At 43.5% G+C, this 17,098-nt stretch overlaps 1 protein-coding gene across 1 annotated transcript; it reads right to left on the reverse strand.

Annotated features, from left to right (window-relative positions):
- Positions 1-795: 795 nt before the first annotated feature.
- Positions 796-11,823, reverse strand: ZNF667 (zinc finger protein 667). Its single transcript, XM_056137028.1, has 4 exons — positions 11,769-11,823; positions 10,124-10,250; positions 7,947-8,039; positions 796-2,705 (listed from the first exon to the last, which is right to left on the reverse strand). The coding sequence occupies exons 1-4, from the start codon at positions 11,799-11,801 to the stop codon at positions 1,099-1,101; spliced, it is 1,860 nt and encodes a 619-aa protein (XP_055993003.1). The 5' UTR covers positions 11,802-11,823; the 3' UTR covers positions 796-1,098.
- Positions 11,824-17,098: the final 5,275 nt, after the last annotated feature.

Here is a 17,098-nt window from a genome sequence, read left to right on the forward strand (position 1 = left end):
CAGATTTATAAATTAGCTCAGGCTGCCACACAAAGCATCCAAAGTATGGGTAACAAGAGAAACATTTATTTACAGTTCTGGAGCCTGAAAGTCCGAGAGGAGGATTCCAGCATGGTAGGGTACAGATGAGAATCATTTTCATGGCATGGAGAGAGCTGCCTCCCGCTCTGTCTTCATGGCAGGCAGCAAGCTTCTGGCTTTCTTTTAAGGGCACTCGTCTGAAATATTACTTTCCAAAGGCCTCATTTCCAGACACAGTGAGGGTTGGATTGCAGCATATGTACTTTTTGTTTTTGTTGTTTTTGATTATGGGGCTACACTGGCAATGTTCAGGGATTACTCCTGGTTCTACACTAAGAAATCACTCTTGGGGATGCTCCGGGGTCTCTATGGGAGATGCTGGGGATTGAATCTAAGTCAGCTGCGTGCATGCAAGGCAAACGCCCCACCTGTGTACTATTGCTCTAGCCCTGCAACATAGGAATTTTGGAGGGACATAGTCCAAAACACTACATATACAAGTCACATAATACACAATGTTCTTACATAAAAATACCAATATTTGTTATATAAATATAAACACTATATTTTCAAATGACACAAAACAATTTCTCCCTGCTTTGAATTTCATTCTGTACAAATACGACAGCTATCTTTATACACTTAAAGACAATTCCTCACTTGTTAATTTCTGCTGGCTTAAAGTGGCACTCTGGTTTTCAGGAAGTCCCATATATGTGGTAATTCTATTTCTAATGAACAAAGTTTTCAGATTCAAAGTCCCATCCACAAAAATAAACTTCACAATTTCACTTTTTGTACAATACCAATGAGACAACTTTAAAATCACAACAGTAAACACCAGAAACTCATCAATTTAAGAATGGTTTTTACTAAAATGATTTGATCTTACTGCTCTAAAATTAAGACATACAGTAAGATCACCATCTAGGCTAATTTCAAATCTTTAGGTAAAAAGTCATCAATGACTTTTGCTCTTTGGCTTTCAAATTGGAACACATCATCAAATGGTCCCACTTTATCAGTGTTACAGACATGTGCATTTTCCATGCTTCTGTGGCTGCAATTTTGACAGCCTCACTCTGCTTTTGCATTTTTAGGACGGCGTTTAGCTTTTCCTTCAGAATGTGAATTTTGATGTCGAATCAAGGAGGAGCTTCGGCTGTAAGCCTTCCCACACTTACTGCATTCATAGGGTTTCTCAAAAGAATGACTTCGCTGATGCCGGATAAGATCTGACCCACTACTGAATGCCTTTCCACACTCATTACATTCATAGGGCTTCTCACCAGTATGACTTCTTTCATGCAGAATAAGAGATGTGCGCTGACTGAAGGCCTTCCCACATGTTTTACATGTGTATGGTTTTTCTCCAGTATGAATTCTTTCATGTTGGGCAAGGTGTGCACTCTGGCTGAATGCCTTCCCACAATGGTCACATTCATATGGTCTGTCTTCGGTATGGATCCTCTTATGTCGAGTAAGAGATATTCGGTGACTGAAGGCTTTCCCACAGTCCTCACACTGATAGGGTTTTTCTCCAGTGTGAATTCTTTGATGCTCAATAAGAAAAGATTGGCGGCCAAACACTTTACTGCACTTGTTGCATTTGAAAGGTTTCTCTTCAGAATGAATATTCTGATGTATTTTAAGGTTTGCAGTCCCAGAAAACATTTTCCCACATTCCTTACATTCAAACAGTTTCTTTTTCCTTGCATGAATTTTCTGATGTTGAATAAAGGACAAATATCTATTATAGATCTTCTCACACTTATTGCATTCATACACTTTCTTGCAATTTTTAGCTTTTAAATGTAGAATAAGTGTTGACAGTCGCTTGAAAGCCTTCTTGCATTTACCACATTTAAGGGATTTCTCTGAAATGTGAATTCTCTGATGAAGCACAATGGATGAAATCCTGTTAAAGGATTTCCCACATTTCCTGCATTTATAAGGATTCTCTAAATGGAGACTTTTCTTCTGTAGATTCTGACTTAAGGCTTTCTTATTTTCATGGGTTTTCTCTCCAGTATGATGCCTTTTATGTTTAACAAACACCGATTTCTTACTGAAGCGTTTCCCACATTTGTTGCACTTGTGTGTTTTCTTTCTACCATGAATTTTCTTACGCAATAAAAAGGATGATACATGAGTGAGAGCTTGCTCACATTTTCTACACTGGTTGGCATTCTCAACCACGTGAATTTTCTGAGGTACAGAGAGAGACAGACATTGACTCAAGGTCTTCCCACAGTCAGTTTCTTTTTCATTATGAGTTTTCCCATGTAGAATAAGGGTTGTTCTTTGAATAAAGTTTTCTCCACATTTATCACATTCATGAATTTTCCTTCCACTATGAATTTTCTGATGAAGAATTAGGGATGAGATCTGTCTAAAAGACTTTCTGCAATTACTGCACTCATAAGGCTTCCCTTCAGTATGCACGTTCTGATGGAGTTTAAGAGATAAGCTGCTACTAAAGATTTTCCCACAGTCACCACATTTTAAATTTTTCTTCCCTGAACGCACTTTCTTAGATTTTAACAGATTTGGATTTTTTGTGCAGACTTTCTTTCCTGTGGGAACTTTCTGTGGTGCAGAAATTGGTTTTTGACAGATGTTTTGCCCATCTTTGCTCCAGTGAGTTGGAGGTAACTTCTTGGTCCCACCTTTAGACCCTGAGTCTGAAAGACATCAACAAATTAAATTTTTGTGCTGAAGAAACGAAGCTTCCAGGCAATCATCATCGTTAGCCATAATAATAATGATGAGAAGCAGAATTAAAGCTTTTTAGTGTCTATTTATGGGGAGAAGTTGGGCCATACCCGGAGATGCTCAGATCTTATAACTGGTTCTATGCTCATGAAATCATATGTGGTACTGGGGATAGGACTGGATGGTTGTACATGCAAAGCAAGTGCCTTTACTCCTGTACCAGCTCTTTAGTAAATATCTTCCACTCTTTTTACTGTATATTACAGTTTTGATAAATAATTTTAATATTTAATAACTGAAAAGCTTTTACTCTGAAGTGAATAAAGGTTTTATTTATAGAATATGTTCATACCATATGTCACATTAAACTCACGGGTTGTTCATTAAATCAATGTAGTTTTATTAACGTGTACAGAAAAATCCAATGGCAGACTGCAGGATAACGTTGGTTTACCCTTCTTCCATGGCTGCTAGGAGTTTGTGTTTGTTGACTGCCCCTCAACCTGTCAATTACCTTTGTTTCCTGGTCAGACTCTGACTTCTAAATATTGTTTTTCTCTTCTCCTTAATGAGCTGGAGCAATAACACAGTGGGTAGGGTGTTTGCCTTGCGCAAGGCCAACCTGGCCGACCAGGGTTCAATTGTTCTGCCCCTCTCGGAGAGCCCGGCAAGCTACCAAGAGTATCCCACTCGCATGGCAAAGCCTGGCAAACTACCCATTACGTATTCAATATGCCAGAAACAGTAACAACAAGTCTCACAATGGAGACATTACTGGGCCCGCTCAAGCAAATCGATGAACAATGGGAGGACAGTGCAGTGCTACAGTGCTTCTCCTTAATGTCCTTTGCATGCTTAGTTGTTTCAGAGCAATTACTTTTTTTGTATGGATACATGAAGACAGTTAAAAAGACAAGTCTGTGGCTTGGGAGTTGATTGACTCCAGATAGTATTACTTCCTGAACATCTGCTCTCTCAACGTAAGCCTCAATTGCCCTTACTTCCTAAATCCCAAAAAGCAGGGTCCCAATGAGGGACTGGATGGACCCAGAGCAAGTGGTGAGCTAGGTACCTGCCATCGAAATGGGCTTGGCCAAAGCACCATAGTGCTTAACTATAAGTTAAGAGCTTGGTCGTGGACAAATTCTGTCATGATCCAAAGGTAATAACTAGATTTAGACCCTGCTGGGGTTAGGAATGATTAATCCAGCCTGAGCACTGTAGTCTGAGTCTGTGGTGAGATGTCCCCAGGAGAGTCACCCTATAAGCCTAAAGAAAGTGTCTATTACAGAATGGTAAATATTGGGAAGTAGAATTAAGTTGCTGGTCTACGGAGAGAAGAAACACCTTAAGGGCTGTTTTGCCCTTGTGGGCTACAAGTGGTCAGGAAGACTGGAAAAACATTTTTGATTGCGCTTCCCATGGGGAAGCATGATTGGGGGGAGTGGGGAGAGGGAAGAAAAGAAGCATCTGCAGGGAGAGGAGGGGGATTGAAGGAGGAGAGAAGAGAGGGAGAGACAGCAGAGAGAGAGAGGAGACGGATACAGTGGGAAGAAAGAATTGTGTGGTTAGAGAGCGACAGAGGGGGGTTGGAGAGAGCTGGGAGAGATGAGAGATTGAATAAATGGCAACTAATCAGCAACCAGCTTGGCCCTCGTTCTTCCTTCATCCGTCCAGGCAACAGCCATCCCAGGTGGAGAAGCGGCTTGACAGAGAGCCGCCTGGAGAGGCTGCAAACATCCTTTAATCTGTAATCCACCCCCCCGCAAGAGAGGAGTTTACACAGCTCCGCATGCGTGAGGGGATTACACAGCAGACTACATATAGAAGGTAAATTAATGGAGATGTGAATGGGAATTTACTGTAAATGGGCATAAGGGATTTTAATGAGCCAATTAAAATGCCCTAAAATTGTAATGTGGTATGGCTTTATACTTTTCATAAATTTATCAAAAACACTTAGATAAATTTCTGACATACAAATTATAGCTCAATATAATTTTTAAAAAGTTTTAAATTATTTTTGGTTTTGGGCTATTATTTTTGGTTTAGGGGTTACTGCTGGGTCTGTGCTCAGGGTTCACTCCTGGCAGGTTTGTGGGACCATATAGGATTCCAGGAATAGAACCCAGGTTGATCATATATAAGGAAAGCTTATCCACTGTACTACCTCTCCGGACAAGAGAACAGGGACTTTTTTAGAGAGGAGTCAGTGCACTATTTTTTTTTTGAGCAAGAACCACAACTAGTGGTGCTCAAGGCTTATGCTCCTGGCTCTGTGCTCAGGGATCACTCCTCGGGCTCAAAGATACCAAATAGATGGCAAGGATCGAACCCAAATTGGCTGCATACAAAACAAGATCCCTACCCATTGTACGATTGCTAAGACCAAATTATTTTTAACATTTTAAGACTAATAACTGTATTTCTTATTCTTTAATTCCTTGTGAAATATGCTTGCAAACTGCCACTTCATCCTAGCAACAAATAAAACGCAACCAGTTCTTGGATTCATAACAATGGGGAGAACTTATGGCAAAATGATTGCTACCGAAGACTGAACACACAAATGGAAGAAAATGTAGCTGTGGCTCACCCCACTAGTGACTCATAAGGAAAGGCACTAGGAAACCTTTGTATATGTAGGAAAATCTAAACTGATAAATTTCTGGAAACTTCCTAAAGTCTGAGACTAAAGAACTATAGTTTAAACAGTCATACAGCAGATACCTGAAATATTCAGAAATTTACTTCTAGGAGCCTGAACAGATTCTCACACTATCAGAGAAAACTTTTGGATTGCCAGCAAAATCATTTTGAAAATGTCAGAGCACACTTCCTTTGATTTAATTTTTTAATGAGGCAAAATAGTTTTTATTGAATAAAGCCTATTTAGAAAGAGATCAGGGGAGGGGAGCCAAAGCGACAGTACAGCAGGTAGGCATTTGCAGCTGACCCAGGTTGTATCCCCAGCATGCCATATGATCCCCTAAGCACCAGGAGGAGTAAGTCCTGAGTGCAGATCCAGGAGTACCCCTGAGCATTATCAGGAATACTCAAACTCTTCCTCCCATAAAAAAGGAAGATGTGAGGGAAGAGAAAGTATGTGTTCAAGAAAGAACATGAGCTTCTCCAGAGTGGATAATGTGATCAAAGATACTGAGACAAGTAGCAAGATACATGTTCAAGGAAAATATATGTATTCAAGGGAGAGCATGGGCTTAAAGAGCAGCCTCACTGGGGTGTGTTTGTTTTTGGGTCACACCCAGCATGCTTAGGGCTTACTCCCAGCTCTGTACTCATGGGCTCAGGGACCATATGTAGTACTAGGGATTTAACCCAGGTTGGCTCCATGTAAGGCAAATACCCTAACCCACTGTACCATCTCTCTGGTCCCCTCATTGTTCCTTTTAACAGCCTGCCTTGAGGAAAAACTGCAAGAATCAGAAACTATCTGTTCAGTTGTTAGCATAGTCTAACTAACCTAGAGACGTGAAATACCTAATTCCAGATGGTTCTAAACATCTAGTCCCACTTAACAAGAAAGAAGAAAATCAAGAAACATGCATAAAATTGTCTAAAGATGTAGTCTCAGTACAAGGTTAAAATCAGTGCTGGAGAGATAGTACAGTGGGCAGGGTGCTTGACACAGCTCACCCAGTTCCATCCCCACCACCCTATATGGCCTCCTGAACCTTGCCAGGAGTGATCCCTTAACACAGAGCCAGGAGTAAGCTCTGAGTAAAGTCAGCTATGCCCTGCCAAAAAATCTTCAACCAGGGTTCAATCCCTGGCATCCCATATGGTCCTCCAAGTACCACCAGGAGTAATTCCTGAGTGCAGAGCCAGGAGTAACCCCTGAGCATTGCTGGGTATGACCCAAAGAGAAAAAAAAGAAAAGACTAGTGGAAAGAAGTTCTTTGTAACTGATATATCTAGCTCCAGAAAAAACTAAATTTTTTCAAAATTTTGAAGGCATAAGCCAAAAAAAAAGAAATTTGAGGAAATATCACAGGGATTTTGGAATTACCAGACCAAAATTTAAAATAGCTATGATTAAAGTGCTAAGGCGCCAGTGGAAAAAGTGCAGAACCTGTTAGAAAAGATGGGTAATGTAAGCAAAAAGAAGAAAATTCCACAGAAAACCCAAAACAAATTGTCATATATAAAAACCACGTAATATAAATAAAAATATGCCTTTTATAAGCTAGATGATTTGATGCAGCCAAAAGAAGATTCTACAAACAAAAGAATTTATCTGTATATTTTCTGACAACTGGGAAGCAAGGAGGGCAAAGACTGAAAGAAATATAGGCTGGGAAAACCAGAAAGAAGATAAAATTACATGTGTACTAGGAATGAAGGAAGAGAAAAAAGCAAAAGAGAAACATCTAAAGCAAAGACTGACGGGCCAGAGTGATAGTACAGCAGGTAGGGAATTTGCCTTGCACACAGCCGACCTGAGTTCAATCCCAGGCATCCCACATAGTCCCCCGAGCACCGGCAGGAGTAACTCCTGAGTGCAGAGCCAGGAGTAACCCCTGAGCATTGCTGGGTGTGACCCAAAAAACAAAAAAAAATTAAAAATAAAGCAAAGACTGAGAATCTCCCCTAAGTTAACAAGCACTAAATCATGGATCTCAGACTCTAACATCTCAGAGTTTGAAGCACAGTAAGAAACGTACACATAAGTATATCATTGCCTTGATTTTTTTTTCTTGGTGGGCAAGACAAGTGTCCTACTTGCTGTACTATCTCTCCAGCAGGAATATCATTTTCAAACTACAGATAACTAGAGATGAAAAATTCCAAAAGAAAAGAGTAATTTTTTATTCTATTTAAAAAAAGAGATAGGGCCAGAGCAATAGTACTGTAGGTAAGGCACTTGCCTTGCACATGGTCAACCTGGGTTTGATCCCCTGCATTCCATATGGTCCCCCAAACATGTCAGGAGTGATTCCTGAGTACAGAGCTGGGGGGAACCCCTGAGCATTGTCATGTGTAGCCCAAAAATTGAAAAACAAATAAGGTGAAGACATGCATGCCAAAAAATAAATAGAAGAGGGACAAAAATAATTATATCTAACTTTTGCAGCCATGCAAGCAAGAAAACAGTGGGAAAGTGACTGTCCTATTTGATGGGATTTCCCTTCACACAGTGGAGTCTATCCTTACACAAAATGTACCAATCTGAGTTTTTTGCCACTCACCTGGGCCCCGGCTTCTTCTAACTGGTTCCACAATCCACGGCACCTTCCCTTTCTCCAGTAAAGTGATCACATTTGGCCTCCGCGAGGCAAGTCCTGCACATGGGGGAAATATCAGAATTGAATCTGGTGGGGGCAGCTGCCATCAAAGCCTACCTGGTGTTAATGGGAGTAAGGTCTGGGAAGACTCTGAATGACTGGAGTGTGACCAAAGGTCATCCAAGTGTGGGATACCAGAGCTGTCTGTTCCTAACTCTCCAGTTAGAAAAACTCTCCATTTTCCTGGGAAGTTGGGCCAGAAACTCCTGAGACCAATTATGAAGTAACTGTCTTTTATTTCCAACCCCCACAACTGTTCCTTTCATGAGACCTGCTCCACTCTGTCCATCCACCGACAGCGGTTCTGGCCATTTCCATTTTTGTTGTACTTTAACCCAGTATGGCCTGAAAAATGGCCTCACCTGCCCTCTCAGAAGAATAAAGAACCAGGTGCCATACTCACTTCTACCTCAGAAGTCTGAGTTCCTTCTCCTAAGGCCGAGGGTCCCCAGTGTCTTCCCTTTGTTCCCCAATCCCAGCATAGCAGTTATTCCCTGTAGTTGCCATCTCTGTTACTTTGGCAGCCACTATTCATCTTTTTACAGTACCTGTTAAGTCAATTTCTAATATTGTTTTCAGTGTCAGAAACTGAACCTAGAGCCTCACACATGCAAGCATGCACTCACCACTGAACCACATTCCCAGTCTCAACTCCTCTCTAGTCACACAATTGAGTTATGTCCAAGAGGTTTGTATGTAATTCTGTGACTACCAATTCCATTCTAGGGATGTACCAAGAAATGGTACGTGACTGTGCAAAAACTTGCATGTGGAAATTCATAGCAGCACACTGTGTTTATCAGAGTGGAAACAGCTGATGAAGAAATAAATATGGACTTTTTGGCCATAAAAAGGTACTGACCTTTCCTCCCCATCCCAACAAGACTCCAAGTCGCTGCCCATGAATGGCCTTTCTGGCTCCTGATCAAGCTGCTTAACAGCCATGATCCAAGAGACTTAGGAACAAATCTCAGAAACCAGCAGGTTTTGGCAGAAATCCCTCCAGATTTAAGTGTTAAAATTTCGGAATTTCAAAATCGCACGTTTACTACTGCAACCACGGGACATCATATGTTATTCATAACCAACAATAGAAAACAAATTGTCTACTGTTGCCTTTTCAGCAGATCTGAGTGTTGGGGTAAAATCCCAAATAATGGTGGGTCTAGTGTCAAAATATTGAATGTAATCAAAGTAGAGAGAGAGTAATGCGGAAATCATCTACCCCACAGGTAGGGGGATGGTGTGGGATGGGGGTATACTGGGGTTTTTGGTGGTGGAGAATGGGCACTGGTGAAGATATGGGTGTTTCATTGTATGACCAAGACTTAAACCAAAAAGCTTTGTAACTGCTCTCACGGTGATTCAATAAATAAAATTATAAAAAATTATAAAAAATGAAAAAAAAAAGTAAGGTGGAGTTCATGCCCAATTCAATCAGCTAATCAGTGGCTGAATAAATAGCAGCACTCCTACATAAAAAAAAAGGTACTGAAACATCAGGGTTAGGTGACCCCTGAGAACATTAGTGGGGGGAAAATACATACACAAAGGACTGTACTGAGGTTCCATTTCTATAAAATGCCAAGGATAGGCATTCACAGATAAAAAGTAGATTTCCTAATCTGGGGGATGGCAGGTCTAATGGGCCAGGGGAAGTGAATAGCAACTGCTAATGGGAATAAGGTTTCTTTGGGGGATAACAAAAAGATCCTTGAGGACAGAGTGATAGTACAGCAGGTAGGGCATTTGCCTTGCACACAACCAACTCAGGTTCAATCCCTGATATCCTATATAGTCCCCCCAACCCAATCAGGAATGATTCCTGGGCACAGAGCATGGAGTAATCCCTGAGCACTACCAAGTGTGACCAAAAACAAAAAAAATTATTTATGTCTGTAGTCATGATGATGACACAACTCTGAATAAACTCGGGACCCCAGAATCATGTATTCTATGTGGGTGACATAGTAGTATATAAATAAATCTCAAGAAAGCTCTAAAGTGTCTTGTTTTCCAATCTCGAGTGGCTGATACACATCCTCATTGGATCAGTTGTAAACTCTGTGGGAGGTTCTTACCAACAGATACCAGGTTCTGGTAGTTCTCCAGCATGACATCTTCATATAGTTCCTTCTGGATGGGACTCAGCCATTCCCACTCCTCCCGGGAGAAGTAGATGGCCAGATCCCCAAATGTCACTGGCGCCTGTGATGGGAAAATCAATGTCCTTTTACCACATGCTTCTCTTTCCACATGCCTAGGGAAACTCATGCCTAGTATTTCCCATAACAGGAGATATTCCAGAAATATCTAAAGTTCCACTTGTTTTCTACTTGTTGGAACCTGTCACCTATGTGGCTATTTGACAGAAATGTGGTTAAGTGATGGTAACAGCTGTAGTTCATGTTATCCAATGACTGAGGGACAGAGCAATGTGACTGATGAGTCCCGAGGCAAAGGTGACTTGCTGAAGGCCTCACAGCTAGTAAATGGGAAAGCTGGGATTCAGTCTGGGTCATTGGACTGCTAGCTCAGGCTCCAAACCTCTAGTTCTCTGAAGAGCACATGAATATATTAAATAGGCCAGAAGGTCCTCAGTAGATATAACTGAGGTCACCAAGAGCAGCTGATCACAAAGTAGACAACTGTGTCTAGTGTAACCAATCACAGGAGCCCGTAGGGGTAGAGCATTTTTTGCAGCTGGTGACAGAGGGGAATAACAGAAAAGGGAGCTCAGGGGAGTCAAAGCTGGAATGAGCTACTCTCATCAGCCTTCAGATGGAGGAAGGGAGCCACAAGAGAATCCACAAGGTGGATATGAGAAAGAACTGAATCCTGCCAATGACCAGTGGATCAAGAGGAGAACCAAGGCCCAGGTGAGGCAAACACTCTGATTTCAGCCTGATTCAAAGCAGAGGGAAGACCCAAATGAGTTATGCTGAACATTGGGGTCTATGGAGTTGTCCACAAGTACCAGTAATTGAACTCAGTGCTCTATCACTGAACCACATCCACAGCATGTACGACTGTTTTAATTAGCCAAGTTTATGAGTTTATTATAGCACCAACTGCATACAAATACACTGAATGTAGACAACTAGTGTTTGTTATGAGAAATTTCCTTCAAATTATGGGTCAGAGTCGCCTGACCACATGATGTGAGCATGTTTGTCACGGGCTTTACCACTTCACCACACCAGCTCCTGTATGAGGAAACAAAATACAAATCCCTGGTGACATAAGAGGCTATGTGACAGGGACTCCCTCTCAGACAGGGGACTCCCACTTAGGTACCACAGCCACCTCTAAAACGCACAGTGCTTGGAGCTAGAGCAATAGGAAAGTGGGTAAGGTGCTCGCCTTGCATACAGCTAATCCAGGTTTGATCCCCGGCATCTTATATGATCCCCCAGACCTGTCAGAAGTGATTCCTGAGTGCAGAGCCAGAAGTAAGCATCACCAGATATGCCCCCCCCCAAAAAAAGGAAAAAAGAAAATGCACGGTTCCTCTGTTCACCACCTGGGCTGGGCTCTGTGCCAAGCACCCACAGAGACCCTGATGAAAAGGCCAAGGGCCGAGTGCACACTGGTGCAAAGAGGGACAGAGCCTTGAGTGGCCTCATGTGTCACTGGATCCCTCTCAATCCCCCAAGACCAGGCCAGAACTGGTCTCCTCAGGTAGGAGAACCAGTGTCCAGATGGAGGGAAGTGATCTTGCCTTACCTTTGGCTTGGACCGCCTTCGTGTGGCTGGCATCCTTTCCTCCTGTTGGGTGTTCTCACAGCAGGGCTGGGGAAGGAGAGAAGCAGTGAGAAGAGGGGGCTGCCAGGTGGTTCTGAACATACACAAGCACCTCTCCGCACAGATACACAGGGAACACAGCAGAACAGCACCCCAGCCCTTTCTTGGGCTCAGCAGTGTGACAGCCCACACTCTGCACTGAAGATAACTGGAGATTCACGGCTGTGAACCATGCAGACTGCTACTCATTCATCTGCTAAGTACGAACTGAGCGCGTGGAAGGTCCCAGGGCAATGAAGTCCACTTGGGACATGATGTTAGTGGAGAGACTGCAATGGAGGAAAAGAACCCCGGGCGAGAAGGCACAATGGTGCACAGCAAGGTGTTTCTCAGAGTGGGAAATTCAGATGTGCTCTGGAGAGAGGCAGCCATGTGTGCATAGTGGGGTAAGAACATTCTGGGTGGGGTAGGCAAGTGCATGAAGAGAAGCAACGTTGTGGCAGTGAGCAAACAACTGATTAGGAAGGATCAGATCACTTAAATCAATTTCAATCATTAAACAGTAAAAGGGATGGTAAGTGATTAAAACAATCATTCAGAAATAAATTATAATCTAAAATTTAAAAAATTATCAGTTTAGTTACTGTAAAAATTTCCAGTATCTCTGGAACAATTTGGGCATGCCAATACTATTTTCCATTGGTAACTTTTGTGAAATTTTAACATAGATGAAATATCTCCAATTAAAATTGCATCTGCGGGGCCAGCAAGATAGTAAAAGCAGGCAGGGCACTGGCCCTGCAAGTAGCTGACCCAGTTCGATTCCTGGCACCACCAGGAGTAACCCCTGAACAGAACCAGAAGTAATCCCTGTGTACTACCAGGTGTGGCCAAAACAACCCAAAATGAAAAAGCATCCAGATCCAAAGGTACCATGTGTAACACTGAATTTTGAAGATTTTATACGATAAACTAGGTTGGAGATAGTACAGGGATTAAGGTGCTTGTCTTGTGCATGTGACCCGGGTTACATCCCCAGCACTGCCTAATGTCCCCTCAGCACTGCCAGGGGTGATCCTCAAGAGCAGAGCTAGGAGTCAACCCTAAGCATCGCAGTGTGACCAACAACAAAACCAAGAACAAAAACAATAAAAAATGTGATTGAGAAATACATAAGAAAAACTCTGGGTTTTTAAGACTCATGATTTAGAATCCAAACTTTAACATTTAGGCTCGGGAAAAGCTAAGGATAATGACTTTATTTTCCTTCAGCATGGGGACTGGCACTAGGGCCGTTCATGCGAAGTCCGTGCTGTGCTGTTCTACTGGACTCAGCATGCAGCCTCCTGAGGAAGCTTCGAGTGTGTATGCACAGCTGCTTCCCAGCGCCGTGGCATTGCACAGGCACTGGCCTCCCATCACAGCCCTCCCTGCGCTGAAGCTCGCCTGGCATAGAGCAGCGGTTAGAGGAATCCTCAGACTGGTGCACGAACCTGCCCAGTGCTTCCTGGAACACTCTCCGAGGTGCAGGAGCCTGTTCTCTAGTGAGCACATGCAAACAATGCTTCTGCAGCAGCCAGCCGCTGTCCTGGAACCTTGTCTTTTGGGATGGACCTTGCATAGCTCATTTTGAGAAATCCAAACCCAAGTGGCTATGTGGACCACCCAATTTTTCACCAAATGTTAACATTTCTCAAATACTCTGTGCAAAATGGAATCGTTCCAGACTAACCTGGAGTATGATGACCCACCCATAGACAGCCAGTGGCCTCTGAAAAGCACCCTTGGGGGCATCGGGCAGGAATCTCCTACACTTTTCTGAGGAAGGAAGAGTAGCAGACAGCCTGGGGGATGAACAGCTGGACATCCCCTTCCACTTGTTCTTTCCTCCCCTGAAGCACCTCATGATTCTTCAGAATTTTGGGGAGATACTGAGAAACCATGACGCTGGGCACTGAGTCTAAGGAGCTTTCCTCAGTGACCACTTGGCATTACCAGTTCATCCTGGGGGTAAACTGACCTGTGTGACTTCTGGGCCAAGTACCCAAGAGGCTGTCCACTGCCCTTCACTGTGACAAATCACAGTTGCCAAGTCCAGGGCTCCCAGAGACTCGGGAATGTGGATAAGCAAAGAACCCTGACTTATCAGCACCAGAGACCAGTGCCCTTCCAGGCCAGCCCACAGAGCGCCCACCTGCCCTGGTGTGATAAGGTACAAGCGGGGTAGGGTCCATCTCTGGAAAAGAGCACCTGAAGTGCATCTACTCCTGTGGGCACTAACATTGCACCCCACCAAGGCCAGAGCTGCGGGAAGCCATCTGCAACCTCACTTGGCCAGGAAAGGAAGTGAGACTTGAAAGGCCATGCCCTGATCCCCAAACCTGAAAATCTCCCAGGTCACAGGGACTGCGCAGTTCTGAAGATATGAGGCCTCTGAGATGGGGAGCCTCCCCTGAACACTCTGTTGAGGGCTCTGTACCTTGGAATAGAGGAGCAGGAAGATAGTGGTCCAAGCCAGCACACATCAACTCCAACCTCCACCACCTCACAGCCCGAGAATGAAGCTCTCTGCCGGGAACTAGCAAACTTGACCAATACACCCACATAGCAAGAGACCCCACAAAGCAGCTGCCTTCCCACAGAAACTCTTGGCAGTTGGTTTGGATGCATTTTGAAATAGTGGTGCTACCTTTGCCCCCTACATCAAATAAATCTGAGTTTGTGCAATTATAAAAATCATGGTTTAAAGGCAAAACAACAATGAGATATCATTTCACACCACACAGACTGGCCCACATTCAAAAATACAAAAGCAACCTGTGTTGGCGCGGATGTGGCAAGAAAGGGACCCTCCTTCACTGCTGGTGGAAATGCCGACTGGTCCAACCTTTTTGGAAAACAGTATGGACGATTCTCAAAAAATTAGAAATTGAGCTCCCATTTGACCCAGCAATACCACTCCTGGAAATATACCCCGGAGAGGCTAAAAAGTATAGTTGAAGTGACATCTGCACCTGTTTGTTCATTGCAGCACTGTTTACAATAGCTAGAATATGGAAAAAACCTGAGTGCCCGAGAACAGATGACTGGTTAAAGAAACTTTGGTACATCTACACAATGGAGTACTATGTAGCATTTAGAAAAAATGAAGTCATGAAATTTACATACAAGTGGTACTACATGGAAAATATTATGCTAAGCGAAATGAGTCAGAAAGAGAGGGACAGACATAGAAAGATTGCATTCATCTGGGTAACATAAAGTAACAAAATAAGAGACTAACACCCAAGAACAGCTGTGATAAATACCAGGTTGTTCACTCCATGGCTTAGAGGCCAGCTGCACACTCTAGGGGTAAAGGCAGCTCAGATAGAGAGGGGAGCACCAAATAAAGGGTGCTGGGAAAATCTGCCCAGGATGGGAGATGCCTGCTGAAAGTAGTCCATGGACCGAACATGACTATCACCCAATGTCTCTTCTGCAGACCACAGCACCCAAAAGGAGAGACAGAACAAAAGGGAGTGCCCTGCCATGGAGGCAGGGTGGGATGGGAGGTGGTAGGGATACTGGGATTGGTGGGGATGGAGAATGGGCACTGGTGGTGGGATGGGTACTCGATCACTGTATAACTGAAACCCAAGCACAACTTGTAAGCCTACAACTGTACCTCATGGTGTTTCACTAATAAAAATAAATAAATAAATTCAACCAAGGAATAGGGAATACATGTGATGTAACTTTTATTTTACATTTTTAAGTTTTAATACCTTAATTATAAATTATTTTAGTTGAAAAAAAATAAAGGCAAAGGAGTTAGGGGCTGGAGCAATAGCACAGCGGGTAGGGCGTTTGCCTTGCACACGGCCAACCTGGGTTCGATCCCTAGAATCCCATATGGTCCCCTGAGCACTGCCAGGAGTAATTCCTGAGTGCAGAGCCAGGAGTGTATCCCTATGCATCCCTGAGTGTGACCCTCAAAAAATTTAAAAAAAAATAAAGGAAAGGCAAAGGAGTTAGCTCAAAGGGCAAGTGTACATGCTTTGCATGCAAGAGGCCCAGGTTTGATCCATGGTACATGGTCCTCCAAGAACCACCAGGAGCCCCCTCAGCACTGTTCTGGAGTAGCCCCTAGGTACTACAAGGTGTGGCCTAAAAAAACAAAACAAAACAAACAAAAAACAAAAAAAAACAAAACAAAACAAAAAAACAAAACAAAAAACCCTCAAAGTCATGTTTTATATTATTTACCAGGTAATCACAAGGTGTGGCTCTCCCCCCCCCCCCGCCCCACCGCCGCCCCTACTCTGATTCCTTATATGCAATGATCACCCAGGCTAGGCAGCATCACTGCTCTTTCTCACAGCTGTCTGCACATGGTCACACACGCCATGGAGCCTTATTCAATCCTATTCCTCAACTCAAGTTGCCAAGGAATTCAGACTCAGGGGAAAAGGATCATCAGTTTGATACAGGACCATGTTGTGTGATGTACTCTGTTCAGTTTTATTCTTCATCATCTAAGTGTGACACAGCATTACATATTAAAAATTAGGGGTCAGAATGACAGTACAGTATGGGTAGGGTGTTTCTCTTGCCTGGGTTCCAATCCCCGGCATCTCATGTAGACCCCCAAGCACTGTCAGGAATAATTCCTTATAATGAGGCTGACCTGGGTTTGATCCCTGGTATGGTCCCCCGAACACTGCCAAGAGTAATTCCTGAGTGTAGAGCCGGGAGTAACCCTTGAGCATTGCCACATGTGACCCAAAAGGCCAAAAAAAAAATTTTTTTAAATATGGACTGGAGAGATAGTACAGTGTTTAGGGTGCTTGCCTTACAATGAGGCTAACACGGGTTTGGTCCCCATCAACCCATACTGTCCCCAATCCCACCAGGAGTGATCCCTGAGCAAAGAGCCAGTAGTAAGCCCTAGAGCACTGCCAGATGTGGCCCCAAAACAAAAAAATAAATAAATAAAATGCTGATGGCTGACACCCATGCCAGACCCATTAAGTAAGGATGTCTGGGGACTAATTTCATTGCCAAGGAGGTACTGATGGTGGCTTGGGCTGAGACCCTACCCTACGCCTGATCCAGCATGGGCCCAGAGCTCTCTGGCCTTTCCCCTGTGGGTCCCAGGGCTCAGTGCAGGAGCTCCTTGGAGAGACTCAAAGCCAAACTCTCAGATGGTTTCCACTGCCAAGATGGACACCACGGGAAGCCCAGGTGATTCTGCAGAGCCTGCAGTTCCTTCACCCTGTTTTACCAGCAGATACTCCCTTGTCACTGTAGAAACTGAGTCATCACCTGCA

The sequence above is a fragment of the Sorex fumeus genome, unplaced genomic scaffold (assembly GCF_029834395.1).
Source record: "Sorex fumeus unplaced genomic scaffold, SorFum_2.1 ptg000122l, whole genome shotgun sequence".
NCBI lineage: Eukaryota > Metazoa > Chordata > Mammalia > Eulipotyphla > Soricidae > Sorex > Sorex fumeus.

Coding starts and splice junctions, on each gene's coding strand:
- ZNF667 (XM_056137028.1), bottom strand. CDS start 11,801: ATGCCAGCCACACGAAGGCGGTCCAAGCCAAAG. Junction 8,040..10,123: donor CCAGAACCTGGTATCTGTTG/GTAAGAACCTCC, acceptor CCCCATGTGCAG/GACTTGCCTCGCGGAGGCCA. Junction 2,706..7,946: donor TAGAAGAAGCCGGGGCCCAG/GTGAGTGGCAAA, acceptor GATGTCTTTCAG/ACTCAGGGTCTAAAGGTGGG.